We start from the raw sequence: 21,011 nt of genomic DNA on the forward strand, positions 1-21,011 counted from the left end.
GAGATTTGATTTGATGTGTCCTAGAAGCTTAGATGACAGCCACAATTACCTTCTTCTGGCTGCTGAAAAGAATCTCAAAAAGCTTTTGTCAAAGCAGAACGATGTATATCATTATTTAGTTCTAAATTTTATTGTCAACGACGAACCTAGGTAACAAAACTACTTAAAACTCTAAAATTCAACCAAACTCACATTTTGAAATGTTATGTTGATCAGAATTCAAAATTGCGACAGCAACCCGGCATCAGCAACTTCGAAATGTGAACTTTTTTATGTTGTTGATCATTTCATGATCCGGGAAGAGGATCGAAGAAAATGAGATGTGGATAAAGGATGGTATTTCTTGAAAATGAGAGAAAGAAAAAATCTGAAGCAAGAAATGCAATTTCGAGAGGTTTGCCGTACTTCGATACTTCGAGAGAACCTTGCTGTGGTTACTATTAGCCAAAAGAAAAGTTATATTTGGGTCATGTGCAGCTGAAGCATATACTTGATTTGAGTGAATACCCCCGAAGGTCATAAGTTGCTTAGTGATTCAACAAAAAAGGTACCACTAAAGTTATCGGAGGAACTGAAAGTTGATATTGTGACAAAAACTGATTTTCTAGAACCAAAAATCTACTTTCTAAAACCTTGCAAAAGTCAATTAAAATGCCGAAGGTGTGAGCAAACAATTGAAAAATCATCATGATAGGTTCCAGGATATGTTCAAATTCAAGTTGCCTCTGAGAAACTAGTTACCACTATTAGCGGTGACAAATTTATTTTTCACATAACAGAGTCTAACAAAAATACTGTGAATGCTTTTGTTGATGAACGTTACCATCGGAATGACGGTAATGGCTTATATGCTTATGGTCACATCAAAAGTGTCCAAAAACTGAAAAAAACTCTGGAAAAAGCACTGAAGTGCTAGATTGAGAGAAAAGAAAGTGAAAACATCAGAGAATTAACATAACAATTGGATAGTGAAATGGAACAAACCTATTCTTGGCCTGCCAAACTTGTCAACATGAGCCCGATGATGACAAATATTAAATTTTGATGCAGTTCCCAAGGCAAACCCATTCTTAAGTTTTCCACATGTCGAGTTCGAAGCAGTGAAAGAGGCACCTGCAAGACGACAACTCTTGAACAGCATTTTTTTGAGTAAACTGCCCAGCTCCACTCCGGTCGGGATTCTCACGAAGTTTCGCCGAGGAGATACAACAAACTGTGACTGCTCCGCGCAGGGCTCCTTGTGACAAAAGCAACTCTAAAAGAAGGTAGCTGCTCAATTCAATCCCGGTTGGGTGTCCCAAGAAGTTATAACGAGGTGATATTAATAGCTGCGACTGCTCCGCGCAAGAGATTCTTGTTCAAATAACAGCTCTTATATGGGATTACATTGACTTTTTTCTCAATTCGTTTTTTCCTGAAAAATTCAGTTGTCCGGACAGCACAAATAGATGTACGTCTAAGATGATGATGGAGAGGCAGCCTTAAAAGGGTCCATTTTTAAGACTTAGCTTTGATGTTTGTTCTTAATAATTTTTTGTTTTTCTTAACGTTGTTTTATAAAATTTTTTTAATATTTTTCATCTTTACAAACAAAACAAAATGAGTTATTCAAATTGTCCTTTCTCGATGTGGTCAAACTGTGTGTGTGTGTGTGGGGGGGGGAGGGGCATTGATAAAAAAACTGCCAACTGAAGATCTCAAGGGTCAGGCATCAGTTTGGAAGAGGTCATTGTGCCAGAAGAATGACCTTCTTCTGGCTGCTAAAAAAAAGTCAAAATCGACTCTTAGACGCTTTGTCAGTATGAAGTAGTATTGGAAAACAATATCTGTCATATCTCAAAGAATCTCAAACTGCTTCTGTCAAAGCAGAACGATGTATATCATTATTTAGTTCTAAATTCTATTGTCAACGAGGACCCTAGGTAACAAAACTACTTAAAACTCTAAAATTCAACCAAACTGACATTTTGAAATGTTATGTTGAACAGAATGCAAAATTGCGACAGCAACCAGGCATCAGCACCTTCGAAAAATGAACTTTTGTATGTTGTTGATCATTTCATTCACCGGGAAGAAGATCGAAGAAAATGAGATGTGGATAAAGGATTGTATTTGTTGGAAAAAAAAGAGAAAGAAAAAATCTAGAGCGAGAAATGCAATTGCTAGAGGTTTGCCGTACTTTGATACTTCAAGAGAACCTTGCTGTGGTTACTATTAGCCAAAAGAAAATTTATACTAGGGCCTTGAGCAGCTGAAGCATATACTTGATTTGAGTGAATACCCCCACAGATCATAAGTTGCTTAGTGATTCAACAAAAAGGTACCACTAAAGTTATCGCAGGAACTGAAAGTTGATATTGCGACAAAAACTGATTTTCTAAAACCAAAAATCTACTTTCTAAAATCCTTGCAAAAGTCAATTAAAATGCCGAAGGTGTGAGCAAACAATTGAAAAATTAACTTCATCATGATAGGTTCCAGTATATGCGGTGACAAAATTGTTTTTCACATAACAGAGTCTAACAAAAATAATGTGAATGCTTTTGTTGATGAACGTTACCATTGGAATGACGGTATTCGCTCATATGCTTATGGTCACATCAAAATTGTCCAAAAACTGAAAAAAACTCTGGAAAAAGCACTGAAGTGCTAGATTGAGAGAAAAGAAAGTGAAAACATCAGAGAATTAACATAACAATTGGAATGAAACAAACCTATTCTTGGCCTGCCAAACTTGTCAAAATGAGCCCGATGATGACAAATATTTGATTTTGATGCAGTTCCCAAGGCAAACCCATTCTTAAGATTTCCATATGTCGAGTTCGAAGCAGTGAAAGAGCCACCTGCAAGACGACAACTCTTGAGCAGCAAGCGCTAATTTTTGAGGCAACTGCCCCGCTCCACTCCGGTCGGGAGTCTCAAGAAGTTTCGCCGAGGAGATACAACAAACTGTGACTGCTCCGCGCAGGGCTTCTTGTGACAAACGCAACTCTAAAAGGGGGTAGCTGCTCAACTCCATCCCGGCTGGGAGTCCCAAAAAGTTATAATGAGGTGATATTAATAGCTGCGACTGCTCCGCGCAAGAGATTCTTGTGCAAATAACAGCTCTTATATGGGATTACATTGACTTTTTTCTCAATTCGTAATTTTTCTTGAAAAATTCAGATGTCCGGACAACACAGATAGATATACGTCTCAGATGATGATGGAGAGGCAGCCTTAAAAGGGTCAATTTATAAGACTTAGCATTGATGTTTGTTCTTAATAAATTATTGTTCTTCTTAATGTTTTATAAAAAATTTTTAATTTTTTTCTTCTTTACAAACAAAACAAAATGAGTAATTCAAATTGTCCTTAAAAATAGGGCTCTTTTAATTTTTGTTTCTGAGCCAAAACTTAACCGTCAAAAAAATTCATTCACGGAGTTTGAGTAAGTCCTTCCAATAAACGTCTTTTATATTTTCAGGCAACAATACTAACATATAGGGAATAATTGCTACTAACTTCTTTTCCGCGAGCATGATCGAACTTGTTTGATGAAAAGGAGCCAAAAAGTAGCCTCAATTTACTGGTTTCTTGCTACTATCAGTTTTGTGATTGACCTTCTTGCTACTATCAGTTTTGTAAAGTTATCGCAGGAACTGAAAGTTGATATTGCGACAAAAACTGATTTTCTAAAACCAAAAATCTACTTTCTAAAATCCTTGCAAAAGTCAATTAAAATGCCGAAGATGTGAGCAAACAATTGAAAAATTAACTTCATCATGATAGGTTCCAGTATATGCGGTGACAAAATTGTTTTTCACATAACAGAGTCTAACAAAAATAATGTGAATGCTTTTGTTGATGAACGTTACCATTGGAATGACGGTATTCGCTCATATGCTTATGGTCACATCAAAATTGTCCAAAAACTGAAAAAAACTCTGGAAAAAGCACTGAAGTGCTAGATTGAGAGAAAAGAAAGTGAAAACATCAGAGAATTAACATAACAATTGGAATGAAACAAACCTATTCTTGGCCTGCCAAACTTGTCAAAATGAGCCCGATGATGACAAATATTTGATTTTGATGCAGTTCCCAAGGCAAACCCATTCTTAAGATTTCCATATGTCGAGTTCGAAGCAGTGAAAGAGCCACCTGCAAGACGAAAACTCTTGAGCAGCAAGCGCTAATTTTTGAGGCAACTGCCCCGCTCCACTCCGGTCGGGAGTCTCAAGAAGTTTCGCCGAGGAGATACAACAAACTGTGACTGCTCCGCGCAGGGCTTCTTGTGACAAACGCAACTCTAAAAGGGGGTAGCTGCTCAACTCCATCCCGGCTGGGAGTCCCAAAAAGTTATAATGAGGTGATATTAATAGCTGCGACTGCTCCGCGCAAGAGATTCTTGTGCAAATAACAGCTCTTATATGGGATTACATTGACTTTTTTCTCAATTCGTAATTTTTCTTGAAAAATTCAGATGTCCGGACAAAACAGATAGATGTACGTCTCAGATGATGATGGAGAGGCAGCCTTAAAAGGGTCAATTTATAAGACTTAGCATTGATGTTTGTTCTTATTAAATTATTGTTCTTCTTAATGTTTTATAAAAAATTTTTAATTTTTTTCTTCTTTACAAACAAAACAAAATGAGTAATTCAAATTGTCCTTAAAAATAGGGCTCTTTTAATTTTTGTTTCTGAGCCAAAACTTAACCGTCAAAAAAATTCATTCACGGAGTTTGAGTAAGTCCTTCCAATAAACGTCTTTTATATTTTCAGGCAACAATACTAACATATAGGGAATAATTGCTACTAACTTCTTTTCCGCGAGCATGATCGAACTTGTTTGATGAAAAGGAGCCAAAAAGTAGCCTCAATTTACTGGTTTCTTGCTACTATCAGTTTTGTGATTGACCTTCTGCTGCATGCCGTGAGATCTTTTTGGTTTAAACTGCGCCCAAAAGTCCATAGAAGGCATCCCTTCAAAGTTAAGGGATGCATCTTTTTTCTTGTCTTGGCATTAACATATTATCTTCTATGAGAGCTGCATTGGCAATCCTTAATTTGATAGTAATCTGGTAATTTTAATCGAAAAAAGAAAGACCAACGGCTTTTTTCACAGAAACTGCCAACAAGAGTGGTTGATGACATCCAACAACAGTTCACAGAGTTGCCAGATGTGTGTAAAATTCTGCGTCAGCTGACAATTATGATGAAGTATTTCAGTGCCTCAAATGTGGAAGCAGAAGAGAAGAAGGAAACAACCATCAAGACATTTCTGAAAAAGATTCACTTAACAGCTGCTGAAGGTAGAGTTCCATCAAACTAATCAAAAGTATATGTCTGCCCAGATGGCTTTGGCTGATCTATATGTCCTGTTTAGTGGATATCCCCCACCCCCCCCCCCCCCGGTTACACGTGCTGCTTTTCGCTTTTTTAGAAAAACTTGTCAATGGCGCTCGTGTCCATACGTTTTTTTTTCACAATTAAGCTGATAAAATTAACTCCTTAGTTAGGCATCTCTTTATGAAGTCTTAGATAATCGCAAAGTTAAGCAGATTGTCATTTGTACACATCTTGAAATTGCAACCTACAATTTCGGGTTTTTGATGCAGTATAATCCCAATGACCAGCCCGATATTGTAATTTGATAGTTGATTTCAGTTTCCATGCTACTTTATTATGTAATAAATGCTAACACCACATTATGATAAGTGGGGGTGATAAAAAAAACACGGGGGGGGGGGGGCAGAATGGATCCGCGATGTCAATTCTAATTCAACAGTTCATTAGATGGAGACAAAATCAAATAGTCGTGAAAAGTAAGAAGCCAATAATTATTTTAAAAATATTGCATAACTAACCTCAGGCGTATTAATAGAAGTATGAAAAAGAATCTAGAGGCAATCATTTTGTGACGTTTTTGTAATCCACGATCCAATTTCTGATCAAAACTATGTTGCATAATTCTGGGATTTAATTGTTTTCTCGCACTTGGTTATTTTTTTTTGTTTAAACAAGTAAATTGAAATTATAACCCAGGGGTTAAATATTACAAGTTTAAAATTATATATACAAAATTAGTACATTGTTGAAAATCAAAACTAGTGGTTCCGTTTTTTAAAGGTAAAAATAACGTGGTGAAGCCACCAACGTTCCTTTCCAACGGTACAATTTGAATTGTTGGAGCAGATGCTGTTTTAACATGCGTTTAATCTTTGAGCGTGATCTGATATCCGGACTTCACGCGGAAGTTTATTCCATTTTTGGATGCTTCTTTTTTGTAATGATCAACTGCTCGACCTTAGGAGAATTAGCTGTTCAGTTCTGTTGTTTTTTCTTACTAAGACATTACCACTCAGAGAAAAACTCTAAGGGCCATCTGATTTCAATAATGAAATATCATTCCTAAGTTTTGAAACGCTCATCTGGCTTATTAAAAAATCTGCAGGCAATATGTTAGATTTTACTAAGAGATCTGTAGATCTCTCAAACTTTTTTCTCATACAGCAAACTTTAATTCCCCAAATGATTTGTCGATTAATTCGCTGCATTGCAGAGAATTTCAAGTTCTGAAAAAATAGAGCATTGAACGTTAAATGAGAAAGGACTAGGGATTTGAATAGCATCAATCGTGCTTTCAGAAGTAACCAATAACGTATAAGATATATGGATTTAATCGCTGTGGCCATATTTGACAGGACTTTGTTGAGTTGTACATGAAAATTTAATTTAGAATCAATCATTATATCCAAGTATCTGCAGTGACTTTGTGGCTTAATTTCTTGTCCCCGATAAACTATTGCATTAAATTTTTCATTTTCTTTTGAGACAAGAAGAATTTCAGTTTTACCGGTATTCATGGTTAATTTGTTTTGCTTTAGATAATTAGCTGTTTTCTCCAGTATTTCAGAAACACATTTTTCCAGTTCGCTGACATTGTTTTTGCTAAAATGGAAACATGCGTCATCAGCAAAATGATTTATGTCAAAGTTTTTTTGTACCTTTTCTCGAAATTCATTATTGTAGAGAAAAAAACCTAGTTGCCCTAAAACGGTTCCCTGTGGAACACCATGATTTGTTTCCAACCATTCTGAGTAAACATCATTTATCTTAACACACTGCTGTCTGTTTTTAAAAAATGAAGCAAAAAAATCAACTGCACTTTCTGAAAAACCGTGAGCTTCAATCTTTTTGAGAAAAATTTTGTGCAATTTTGAATTAAATGCTTTAGCTAGAACAATAAAAACGGCAACTGAAATTTTTAAGTTATCATAGTTTTCTTGTAATGCTTCGATTAATTGTAAAACAGCATCTGTAGAAGACTTATGTTTTTGAAATCCAAACTGTGTACCGTTCAAGATTTTTTCTTTTTGCATAAATTCGTTAACCTGATTGAGAAGTATACGCTCAAATGGTTTTGCAAACATTGGAGTAATTGAGATAGGCCTATAGTTCTCACAAATTTTCACATCCCCTTTTTTGTAGACCGGACTATTGAAAACAAGTTTTAATTTTTCCGGGAAAATATTTTGACTAATGCATGTGTTAAAAACAAACTGCAAATGGGTTTGCAAAAAAAAGAAATGTAGACACCTGAAGACAAATGATAATCAAAACCAAAATTGCTGAGTGGAATAGTTTTATTTCTAAGAGACATAAATGAGAAATGTAGTTGTGGAAATGAGCTTAAATATTTAACTTGAGATTTAAAAATTAAGTATCCGTCAAAGTTTATGAGAACTTCTCAATTTAGTATTTGTATATTTATTGCTCGATTGAACTGTAAAAATTTCTGCTCAGCTGACCCAAACATAGGTTCTTCTTTAATAAATTCCAAAAATCTAATGTCATTATGTTTCCTAATAAGCATTAAACACACGTAACTATAATACAAGAAATTTCTGCGCAGAATGAAAGAAAATGCTTCTGTAACAACGACTAGAGCAGAACTTGACTGAAACGAGTTGGGAAAAATCTTACAAGATTATCATTTTTCTCGCAAGATCTTGCAATGTAGCCGTGGTGTTGCAAGATCTTAGAGAAAAACCATCGTTTTGCAAGACTTCGCCCGATAAGCATTGTTTGCAAGAACCTTGCAAAATAACTACGAGTTATTGCAAAATTTTAGTCCTTTGCGTAAAATTTGTCCTTTTGTCCTTTGCGTCCTTTGCGCAAAATTTTTGTCCTTTGCGGGGGAGGCAGAATGGATCCGCGATGTCAATTCTAATTCAACAGTTCATTAGGTGGAGACAAAATCAAATAGTCGTGAAAAGTGAGAAGCCAATAATTATTTTAAAAATATTGCATAATTAACCTCAGGCGTATTAATAGAAGTATGAAAAAGAATCTAGAGGCAATCATTTTGTGACGTTTTTGTAATCCACGATCCAATTTCTGATCAAAACTATGTTGCATAATTCTGGGATTTAATTGTTTTCTCGCACTTGGTTATATTTTTTGCTTAAACAAGTAAATTGAAATTTTAACCCGGGGGTTAAATATTACAAGTTTAAAATTATATATACAAAATTAGTACTTTGTTGAAAATCAAAATTAATGGTTCCGTTTTTTAAAGGTAAAAATAACTTTTGAAGCCACCAACGTTCCTTTCCAACGGTACAAGATTGAAGTGTTGGAGCAGATGCTGTTTTAACATGCATTTAATCTTTGAGCATGATCTGATATCCGGACTTCACGCGGAAGTTTATTCCATTTTTTGGATGCTTCTTTTTTGTAATGATCAACTGCTCGACCTTAGGAGAATTAGCTGTTCAGTTCTGTTGTTTTTTCTTACTAAGACATTACCACTCAGAGAAAAACTCTCAGTGCCATCTGATTTCAATATTGAAATATCATTCCTAAGTTTTGAAACGCTCATCTGGCTTATTAAAAGTTCTGCAGGCAATATGTTAGATTTTACTAAGAGATCTGTAGATCTCTCAAACTTTTTTCTCATATAGCAAACTTTAATTCCCCAATTGATTTGTCGATTAATTCGCTGCATTTCACAGAATTTCAAGTTCTGAAAAAATAGAGCATTGAACGTTAAATGGGAAAGGACTAGGGATTTGAATACCATCAATCGTGCTTTCAGAAGTAACCGATAACGTATAAGATATATGGATCTAATCGCTGTGGCCATATTTGACAGGACTTTGTTGAGTTGTACATGAAAATTTAATTTAGAATCAATCATTATACCCAAGTATCTGCAGTGACTTTGTGGCTTAATTTCTTGTCCCCGATAAACTATTGGATTAAAATTTTCATTTTCTTTTGAGACGCGAAAAATTTCAGTTTTACCGGTATTCATGTTTAATTTGTTTTGCTTTAGATAATTATCTGTTTTCTCCAGTATTTCAGAAACACATTTTTCCAGTTCGCTGACATTGTTTTGACAATCAACTGCACTTTCTGAAAAACCGTGAGCCTCAATCTTTTTGAGAAAATTTTCGTGCGATATTGAATTAAATGCTTTAGCTCGATCAACGGCAACTGAAATTTTTAACTTATCATAGTTTTCTTGTAATGCTTCGATTAAGTGTAAAACAGCATCTGTAGAAGACTTATGTTTTTGAAATCCAAACTGTGTACCGTTCAAGATTTTTTCTTTTTGCATAAATTCGTTAACCTGATTGAGAAGTATACGCTCAGAGAGTTTGCAAACATTGGAGTCATTGAGATAGGCCTATAGTTCTCACAAATTTTCACATCCCCTTTTTTGTAGACCGGACTAATGAAAGCAAGTTTTAATTTTTCCGGGAAAATATTTTGACTAATGCATGTGTTAAAAACAAACTGCAAATGGGTTTGCAAAAAAAAGAAATGTAGACACCTGAAGACAAATGATAATCAAAACCAAAATTGCTGAGTGGAAAAGTTTTATTTCTAAGAGACATAAATGAGAAATGTAGTTGTGGAGATGAGCTTAAATATTTAACTTGAGATTTAAAAATTAAGTATCCGTCAAAGTTTATGAGAACTTCTCAATTTAGTATTTGTATATTTATTGCTCGATTGAACTGTAAAAATTTCTGCTCAGCTGACCCAAACATAGGTTCTTCTTTAATAAATTCCAAAAATCTAATGTCATTATGTTTCCTAATTAGCATTAAACACACGTAACTATAATACAGGAAATTTCTGCGCAGAATGAAAGAAAATGATTCTTTAACAACGACTAGAGCAGAACTTGAGTGAAACGAACTGGGAAAAATCTTACAAGATTATCATTTTTCTCGCAAGATCTTGCAATGTAGCCGTGGTGTTGCAAGATCTTAGAGAACAACCATCGTTTTGCAAGACTTCGCCCGATAGGCATTGTTTGCAAGAACCTTGCAAAATAACTATGAGTTATTGCAAAATTTTTGTCCTTTGCGTTTTATCGATCTAAAGTCGGATGTTTTCTCGGAGCATTTTTTTTCGAAATCACTGGTGAAAAGTCTGTGTAACTACTAAATGTTGCAGCTACTGAAATCTAAAATTAACCCTGCAATTTACGTTATTATGTGGTATGTGTAATATTTCATATAAAAAATTCAAGCCATAAAGTCGTCTATTCTTTAAATTAATTGGTTAATTTTTTTTGAAGCTCTTGTATTGCCGAGAACGACTTGGTGTGATTTCAGGCATTCAGAGATTTCAAGTGCAGAATACACTTCATGCGTGGAGGGTATTTTCACTTCAGAAAGTGTATCTGATGATGATTCACGGTGAAGATGCCTACCCGGGTATTCTGGACGAATTCACAGAGCCCCTTCCTCCTGGAATGCAAAACGAACTTAGTCAGATTGAGAAACGAAAACGGCGAGAAATTCTCGTTCTTTTGAACGCGTTTATCTCTCAAAAGTTGTGTGAAACTACAGTAATTGAGCCCCGATACAGGTATTAGTTCTTTTTGAAATAAAGTTTGTTGACTTTTCTGAGAAATAATTTGACGGAGTCCTGTTGGTCTGATTTTTATTTTCCTCTCTCCGGTCAATTGTCAATTTTTTCACGCTAAATGCAATTCATTTTTGCACATTAAAATGTGCTGTAGTTTTCTGCTAAAATTTTTGAATAAAAATATTATTTCGCTCTTTTCAGCGCTTTCAGCTCAAACTTTAACGCTCTCTACTGTGGCGCCAATTGTGTTTTAATTTAGTCTCAAACAATTTGTCTACGAAAAAAAAGTTCAAACGCGCCGACAGGCACTGAATATATGCAAAAAATACGACGCAATTGAAATATAAACGCTCTGAAATTGCACTCAAAAATGCAACATATGACCGTTTTTAAGGGACTTATGAGGCGTGTGCATAGGAATGTATGAAAACTACTGAACATTATGTTTAAGAGGCTCTGAGGGGCCTTTTTATAGGGAAAACTTTTTAAAATGAAAAATTAGATTAGTTTTTAACATCTTGTTTGTCAGATTCCAAAAAAATTCATATTTAAAAAAATAGCAAGATTTAGCGCACCGTACCCAAGCCGAGGTGTGATTTAATGATCAGACCCATCCAGACGATAATGAGCCATGATCACACTTTAACTTTCATACGTGCTATACTTCGTTTTTGTTGTTGCTATGATCAAAACATTCCAGACAAAATCAGCAATGATAAGACTTTTGCTCGTTTTTTATAGATGCTCTCATTTATCTCGTTTTTGTTGCTGTCTTGATCAGGCGCATCCAGACGATAATTAGTCATGATCAGATTTTAACTCGTTATTCATACGCGCTCATTTTTAAGTCGTTCAAGCTATTAAAAACTCCCGCATACCGCAAAAAGTTCATGATGCAGACTTATTCGCCATGTTTGCCCCTTATGAAATAGGCGTTCAAGGCTATTAGGAGAACTTACAAATACTTGTCTTTCCTGAGTTTCCCGATGAAAAACATTTCTTTGAAAATTTTTTTTTTATTTCCTAATGGGATATTTATTTTTCAAATAAGGGCTCCATTATTTCCACTCTTCCGCTTGATAGAATTTTAAATAAATAAAATTTCTATCGGGTCACGGACTTGTTTAAAGTGAACCGAAATGATATCCCTGAGTACTAGCATTATTTAGGTTGTTAGGCAATGAGAATGGTCCGCCTACCGTTGCTAGAAAAATTTGTATTTCAACTAAAACTAGCCACTTTTTCGCTTATCAGGATTTAAAAATTGTAGAATATTTATCGGGTCAAGGATTTGTTTAGTGTGACTCAAATTGGTATCACGAGCTACCAGCAGTATATAGAATGTAAGGCAAAAAGAGTGGTCGGCCTAACGTTGCTAGAACAAAGTATTTTAACTGCTCGTATTTTAACTGGCAATATCCACTTATATTCACTTATTAGAATTTAAAGCCAGGTTAGCATTTATTTAGTTGTATTGTGTTATTTGTTTTGTTTTGTATAGCTTAGGGATAGTCACAGGGCTCGGTTTTTATTACCGTTTGTTCGGTCTCAATTCTCCTATAGTTGTCTGTTTGTAACTCCGCCATCTCCGGTCCCCAGCCCGGATGAAACCCAACCCGGTTAGTTCCCGGCCCAAAGAGAAGGAAACACAAGAAGAAAATACAAGAAAATTTCAAAAATTGATTTTTTTCAATCAATTTGAGATAATTTTCGACAGTATGTAATATTATTATCATCATCATCCTAAAGTATGCGCTCGAAAGCCCCCCAGATCTGTGCGTTTTTATTTGTCTGATCCTTAGATCACGACATGGTTAGTGCATTGGGTGTAGTGGTTTTTCACAGGGTTTAAAATTGATAAATGAAGCTTGAATTTGCAGGTCTGCTGGATGATTCACGTTTTAATTAATGCCTCGTAACGTAGTACGTGCACTGAGAGGTTACTTTAGCTCCAATTGAAATTTTTCAAATTGACACAAACTATTCCAATATTATCATCTCTAATTTGTTTGACTTGGACATTTATGTTTATTTCCTTGCGTTGATTCTCAACAACAGGAGTTTACTCCACAGATTTCAAGAAGACTATGAATATCCAAAAAATAAACTTTATTGTTCAGTTTTGAACTTCGAGGTCAGAAAGCAGACAGCAACTCTAGCATGCATAAGTCCCATAACGCTAGACCTCTACCCTTTGAGAAAAGTTGCATAAACACTCTCCTTCTGATTGAGGGTATAGGAAGTTTTGAAGTTCTGAAGAATACAGAAAGTATTCAAATTTATATCAAAGGAAAGATCTAAAGAATGTAAGAAAACCAAAAATTAACTAGAATCATTTATGAGTAGAACGCATGTTTGTTTAACTGGTAGTGAGATATTCAAGTTGAAAAGTGTATCTCAAGATATTAAAGAGAACACTAGGAGGACACAAAATCGTTTATTTTTTTAGGCATAAAAATGTCATATTACTTTCCTTTCCATTAAAAGTGGGATAGAAGTTCCCATTATGGCAAAAATGTTCTCTTTTAGTTTTTTCTATTTTTCCCTTGAGATGAAAGTTCCCGTGTTTAAATATTTTTTTCATTTCATCTCATCCCGCTGCTCAGGCAGTTTTTCAAAAAAATTCTGTTGGATAGAATTAAAAATTAGCAGCCAACTGTTAAGATAAAAATTCGTCACGTTTTTAAACCAAAAATTGTGTAGACAACCAGATAAAACAATTTTTAAATTTTTGTTATGAACTTTACGAAACAAACTGCAAATTTATGGAAAACAGAAACGAACAAAATTAACACCGAACAGAGTTTATAAAAACAATTTAAATGTTTGTTTTTGTAGATTCTGATTCCTCGGAACTTTTCTTTGCCATTAATTCTTCTTTGAAGAAACTTTATGCGGTTCTGCAAGTTCACTGTTTTCTGTTTATCACTCAAAAATTTTTGTTCTCAGCAAAAGTTTTATGTATTCCGTTTGTAGTTTACGATGGCGTTAGGGAATTGAAAAGGGCCAGTCGCGTTCTGCTTGTCTAGCACAAAATTTTTGAGTCTTCAGTTGCGAATTATGCAATTGATTTCTTTATATGTTCGGGTCTCTTCTATGTTTAGTGCTTCGCACCATATTTTCCTTAAACTTTTGTTGAATTTTTGTTAAGATCATTGGCTGTATCTGTGCCCTTGGTCCCCGGATCGAGGTGTCAACGCTAAAAATCGCTAAAAAATGTAAGATTTGCGGTGAATAAGGTGAAAATGTGTAAGGATTGCAATTTTTAGCGTTGAATGCGATGAATGCGGTGAAAAAAAATAATTCAACTCTAAGAACCGAAAATCTTACGAAAATTCACCGCTAAAAATCAATTTCTTTTTTTTCGGGGAATTATCGTAAGATTTGCGGTTTTTAGCGGCGAAATTTATATTTTCACCGCATCCCGTTGTTAGCGGTGACATTTTTTTCTCACCACTTAAGCGGTGAAAATAAAGAATTCATCGCTAAAAACCGAAATCTTACAAAATTTCAATGAATTGCTTTTCAAAACGTTTATTAAATCTGATTTAAATTCACAAAAAATATCTATACAGTAAGTGGCAGATAGTGCAGAGGAATAAGAAGTTGTTGACATGCAGGAGATGAGAGGTTCGAACCCGTGTAAGGCAGTTTCTTTTTTGTAAAAAATCAGGTGATTGCAGTGAAAAAAAATTCATCGCTGAAATTCATCGCGGACCTATGAGGCGTGTGCTTAGGAATGTATGAAAACTACTTAACATTATGTTTAAGAGGTTCTGAGGGGCCTTTTTATAGGGAAAACTTTTTAAAAGGAAAAATTAGATTAGTTTTTAACATCTTGTTTGTCCGATTCCAAAGAAATTCATATTTAAAAAAAAAGCAAGATTTAGCGCACCGTACCCAAGTCGAGGTGTGATTTAATAATCAGACCCATCCAGAATATAATGAGCCATGATCACACTTTAACTTTCTTACGTGCTATACTTCGTTTTTGTTGTTGCTATGATCAAAATTTTCCAGACAAAATCAGCAATGATAAGACTTTTGCTCGTTTTTTATAGATGCTCTTATTTACCTCGTTTTTGTTGCTGTCTTGATCAGGCGCATCCAGACGATAATTAGTCATGATCAGTTTTAACTCGTTATTCATAAGCGCTCATTTTTTAGTCGTTCAAGCTATTAAAAACTCCCGCATACCGCAAAAAATTCATGATGCAGACTTGTTCGCCATGTTTGCCCCTTATGACATAGGCGTTCAAGGCTATTAGGAGAACTTACAATTACTTGTTTTTCCTGAGTTTCCCGATGAAAAACATTTCTTTGAAAATTTTTTTTTATTTCCTAATGGGATATTTTATTTTTCAAATAAGGGCTCCATTATTTCCACTCTTCCGCTTGATAGAATTTTAAATAAATAAAATTTCTATCGGGTCACGGACTTGTTTAAAGTGAACCGAAATGATATCCCTGAGTACTAGCATTATTTAGGTTGTTAGGCAATGAAAATGGTTCGCCTACCGTTGCTAGAAAAATTTGTATTTCAACTAAAACTAGCCACTTTTTCGCTTACCAGGATTTAAAAATTGTAGAATATTTATCGGGTCAAGGATTTGTTTAATGTGACTCAAATTGGTATCACGAGCTACCAGCAGTATATAGAATGTAAGGCAAAAAGAGTGGTCGGCCTAACGTTGCTAGAAAAAAGTATTTTAACTGCTCGTATTTTAACTGGCAATATCCACTTATATTCACTTATTAGAATTTAAAGCCAGGTTAGCATTTATTTAGTTGTATTGTGTTATTTGTTTTGTTTTGTATAGCTTAGGGATAGTCACAGGGCTCGGTTTTTATTACCGTTTGCTCGGTCTCAATTCTCCTATAGTTGTCTGTTTGTAACTCCGCCATCTCCGGTCCCCAGCCCGGATGAAACCCAACCCGGTTAGTTCCCGGCCCAAAGAGAAGGAAACACAAGAAGAAAATACAAGAAAATTTCAAAAATTGATTTTTTTCAGTCAATTTGAGATAATTTTCGACAGTATGTAATATTATTATCATCATCATCCTAAAGTATGCGCTCGAAAGCCCCCCAGATCTGTGCGTTTTTATTTGTCTGATCCTTAGATCACGACATGGTTAGTGCATTGGGTGTAGTGGTTTTTCACAGGGTTTAAAATTGATAAATGAAGCTTGAATTTGCAGGTCTGCTGGATGATTCACGTTTTAATTAATGCCTCGTAACGTAGTACGTGCACTAAGAGGTTACTTTAGCTCCAATTGAAATTTTTCAAATTGACACAAACTATTCCAATATTATCATCTCTAATTTGTTTGACTTGGACATTTATGTTTATTTCCTTGCGTTGATTCTCAACAACAGGAGTTTACTCCACAGATTTCAAGAAGACTATGAATATCCAAAAAATAAACTTTATTGTTCAGTTTTGAACTTCGAGGTCAGAAAGCAGACAGCAACTCTAGCATGCATAAGTCCCATAACGCTAGACCTCTACCCTTTGAGAAAAGTTGCATAAACACTCTCCTTCTGATTGAGGGTATAGGAAGTTCTGAAGTTCTGAAGAATACAGAAAGTATTCAAATTTATATCAAAGGAAAGATCTAAAGAATGTAAGAAAACCAAAAGTTAACTAGAATCATTTATGAGTAGTGCGCATGTTTGTTTAACTGGTAGTGAGATATTTAAGTTGAAAAGTGTATCTCAAGATATTAAAGAGAACACTAGGAGGACACAAAATCGTTTTCTTTTTTAGGCATAAAAATGTCATATTACTTTCCTTTCCATTAAAAGTGGGATAGAAGTTCCCATTATGGCAAAAATGTTCTCTTTTAGTTTTTTCTATTTTTACCTTGAGATGAAAGTTCCCGTTTTTAAATATTTTTTTTTTCATTTCATCTCATCCCGCTGCTCAGGCAGTTTTTCAAAAAAATTCTGTTGGATAGAATTAAAGATTAGCAGCCAACTGTTAAGATAAAAATTCGTCACGTTTTTAAACCAAAAATTGTGTAGACAACCAGATAAAACAATTTATAAATTTTTGTTATGAGCTTTACGAAACAAACTGCAAATTTATGGAAAACAGAAACGAACAAAATTAACACCGAACAGAGTTTATAAAAACAATTAAAATGTTTGTTTTTGTAGATTCTGATTCCTCGAAACTTTTCTTTGCCATTAATTCTTCTTTGAAGAAACTTTATGCGGTTCTGCAAGTTCACTGTTTTCTGTTTATCACTCAAAAATTTTTGTTCTCAGCAAAAGTTTTATGTATTCCGTTTGTAGTTTACGATGGCGTTAGGGAATTGAAAGGGGCCAGTCGCGTTCTGCTTGTCTAGCACAAAATTTTTGAGTCTTCAGTTGCGAATTATGCAATTGATTTCTTTATATGTTCGGGTCTCTTCTATGTTTAGTGCTTCGCACCATATTTTCCTTAAACTTTTGTTGAATTTTTGTTAAGATCATTAGCTGTATCTGTGCCCTTGGTCCCCGGATCGAGTTGTCAACGCTAAAAATCGCTAAAAAATGTAAGATTTGCGGTGAATGCGGTGAAAATGTGTAAGAATAGCGATTTTTAGCGTTGAATGCGATGAAAGCGGTGAAAAAAAATAATTCAACTCTAAGAACCGCAAATCTTACGAAAATTCACCGCTAAAAATTAATTTATTTTTTTTTCGGGGAATTATCGTAAGATTTGCGGTTTTTAGCGGCGAAATTTTTATTTTCACCGCATCCCGTTGTTAGCGGTGAAATTTTTTTCTCACCACTTAAGCGGTGAAAATAAAAAATTCATCGCTAAAAACCGAAATCTTACAAATTTTCAATGAATTGCTTTTCATAACGTTTATTAAATCTGAATTAAATTCACAAAAAATATCTATACAGTAAGTGGCAGATAGTGCAGAGGAATAAGAAGTTGTTGACATGCAGGAGATGAGACGTTCGAACCCGTGTAAGGCAGTTTCTTTTTTGTAAAAAATCCGGTGATTGCAGTGAAAAAAAAATTCATCGCTGAAAATTGCAAATCTTACAAAAATTCACCGTTTTCACCGCATTCATCGCAAAAATATGGGGGCGCTTTGCGGTGAAGTTTTTTTCACCGCTATTCACCGCAACTACATTATTTTTGAACCAAACCTCGACCCGGGTCTCAGATGCGTTAAAAATTCGGCTATTAATGTTTACGTCATGTTTTCATTTTGTTTCTGTACTCCACCGGCGCGTTCGAGGCGGAAGTTTGAAATAGTAATGAGTAGATAGTTGGTGTTGATTCTTTTGTTATACTTGTTTTACCCTCGGTGTCTTGAAGTAGTTAGTAGTAGCTGGCAGACAGTTGTTGTTGATTTTGTTGATATACTTGTTTGAGGTTCGTTTTTTTGAACTAGTTAGTAGTAGTTAGTAGACAGTTGTTGTTGATTCTGTTATTATACTTGTTTGAGATTCGTTGCCTTGCCCACGAGTTCCTCAAAATTATACTGAAGAAAAAGTCAAAAAGTCATCAAGACGTGGCAGGTAGTTGCCTCCTTCGTACACTAAATCTTTTAAAAAGTCAAAAGTGAGTTATGTGTATCTTTGAAAAAAATTGTTATCGTTAGGTAATCTTTTGTTTTGTGATTTTATGCCAAATTTTGTAAGGCTAATTTTGCCGTTAATCAATTTTTGACTGGTGGAATTGGGTTTCCCCCACTATCATTATCCACTTCAGTGGTTTTGTCTTACCTCTGATTTCGTATTGCATCGTAAATGGGTTGTATTATTTGTAAATATAATTGAAGTTGAATTTTTTACAACAAGGAGCAGTTTCTGAAAGCTCATTGTCTGCAAATTTTTAATTTGTTGTTTCATTTTGAAAAAAAAGAAGGTCATCAGAAACGTGAAAAATTCATTGTAGAGGGCATGTTTTAGCAGCCTATATATTTTCTCTTATGCTTTTAAAGCCTTACATTACCGAGTCAGGCATTTCTGCTGACATTAATTACTTGATTCCATTCTTTTCCTGAATCTAGGCAGTATACAATCCCTGTAGAAAGGCCAATGTTCATGAATCTGAATTTCTGCGAACTTGGCTAACTCTTTTAGCGAATCAGAGTAATGGGATTTCACAGTCTCATTGTGTAATGCTGTTGGTTCTGTAAGAGTCATTGAACGTTCCTTAAATATTTCTTTTGTTTTTTTCTAATTCTTGTATTATCTATTAAACAACTAAATTAGCCGGGTTGTCTTTTGATTTGTAATCTTTATATACTGAGTCATCCAGTTCTACACAGTTTACAACCTCTTGTATTTCAGTAAATAGTTGTTTCGCGGGCTTATCTTCTGTATATATGACCTGTCGGTTTAGTTTTTGCCATATTTGAAATAGCCGATTACTTTTTTTATTTAGCGCCACAAAAACCTGCAAGTCCCACTGCGGTTAAAATTTTTATCTGTTTTATTCATTGGTTTTTCTCGTTCCACCATGTATTTTTGCTATGACAGGATAGGAACCGTTACAAAAGTCTGTTTTATCCTCATTATGTAGGACAAAATAAGATACTGGTTTTAGATGCCAAGTATCTTTACGAATTGTTCTGGCTCATTTTCTTCCTTCTCTACTGGAACGTGTCTAATCTTGCTCTCAGTGTATATTGTTTTTAAATTCTGAAATTCAGTTAAGATGAATTAATATTTTAAGATTCTATGCGAGGATTGTTCTCGTTTTGATCAGAGAAACAGTATTGGCTTATGACTCCGAAACAGATATATATGGAAAAAAGAGCTTCTTGGGTGAAATTCATACAGTTGTAACTCGCATATTATTTCACCTAGTTCTCTATGTTATGGAGAAACTTTCTGTTGAGTTTTGCCAATTATTTTATCATCTGCTGACACCATTTTTTTCTATCTGCGAATTTTTGTATGAGTATGCAACCAGTGCCTAAAATAGAAAAGTCATTTGTGTATATGGAATAGATAATTCGGCATTAGTATAGTTAATGATATATTGCATGCCAAAGTATTACGTATGATTTGCCAAATCGTGTTGAATAATTTCTCGTGTTTTTCTTACTATTTGTAAATTACGTCGCTCTTGCTAAGTTATACAAGAGCTCAGCGTCTAAAGAAAAAATTGTAACGTAATTTGAATAGAAACCAATGGCCCATAGTCCGCTTAGAAAGTCATTTTTGACACAGTTTTTTGTAGATCGTCAAAACATGATAAAATAAGCACAAAAGTTTTTACCGAGATAGCTTGTTTAGGAAATTTCATTTTTGTAAAAAGAACTTTTTTTATCCAGTGTTATGTTTAGTTTGGCCTTCTAATCAAGACATAATTTTTTTTGATAGTTTAAAGCATTTTTTCTTTTTGATGGTAGTAATGTGTTTTTGAGATATATAATAACCTTTTTTGCCTTTAATTAACTTGCCGAATGAGTATCGCATTAACTTATTAAGACATCTAGGAAATTGTTTGATCCATGGACGCCTCCTGGAGATATTTATTGCCTTCCTAGTATAATAAGTCCTGTTTATTTTTTGGTATCGGCTGTTAGTTAAAAATGATGCCGCGCACATGATTGATCACTAATCATAAAGTAAAGATCATTAACACGAGTTACTAGTACTTGTAATTGTTCTAAAGTCCAGCTCAAATCATTAGTGTCAATAATAGGCGTTTAATAGCGAGGATCTATAAAATGTATTCAAAATCTATTAGTGCAATCTTTCTTAGGAAGAGTTTTCATAAGCTTAACCATAGAACTATTCAAGTCGTGATTCTTGTCAAGATATCCTATATTTCCCGCTGATTTAATTTTGTATTTTAGTTACTTGAGTTGATGTTATTACTTATGTTATTTGTATATTAGTTACATGAGTTATTTTATTGAGCCTTTTTTATTTTGGCGGTCCTTATAAGAGCTACATTGCATTTCTATAATTAACGAATAATGACATATTTTGATAACACCTATGTAAATCTAATTATTATGTTTGAAAGCTGAAGTTACCTGTTCTCAGTTAGATCATTCTGAGTAAAATGAACTTTTGTAAAGCTCTGGTCTAATGAACTTATTATTTTTTTCTCTGTCGATAATAGCGGTCAAATTAGATTTAATTCCTTCACTTGATAGGCTACAATAGATGAT

General features: G+C 34.5%; 1 protein-coding gene across 1 annotated transcript in view; it reads left to right on the plus strand.

Annotated features, from left to right (window-relative positions):
* Window positions 1–5,106: 5,106 nt before the first annotated feature.
* The window catches only part of LOC142358016 (uncharacterized), a gene marked incomplete at its 5' end in the record, with an annotated part of 35,553 nt that continues 19,648 nt past the window's right edge, over window positions 5,107–21,011 (plus strand). Inside the window, 2 exons of the mRNA XM_075409489.1 lie at window positions 5,107–5,293; window positions 10,616–10,871. Of these exons, the coding sequence (XP_075265604.1) occupies window positions 5,107–5,293; window positions 10,616–10,871 (443 nt within the window). The remainder of the gene's footprint in view (window positions 5,294–10,615; window positions 10,872–21,011) is intronic.

Source organism: Convolutriloba macropyga, unplaced genomic scaffold (genome assembly GCF_964194025.1).
Source record: "Convolutriloba macropyga unplaced genomic scaffold, txConMacr16.3 SCAFFOLD_863, whole genome shotgun sequence".
Lineage (NCBI taxonomy): Eukaryota > Metazoa > Xenacoelomorpha > Acoela > Convolutidae > Convolutriloba > Convolutriloba macropyga.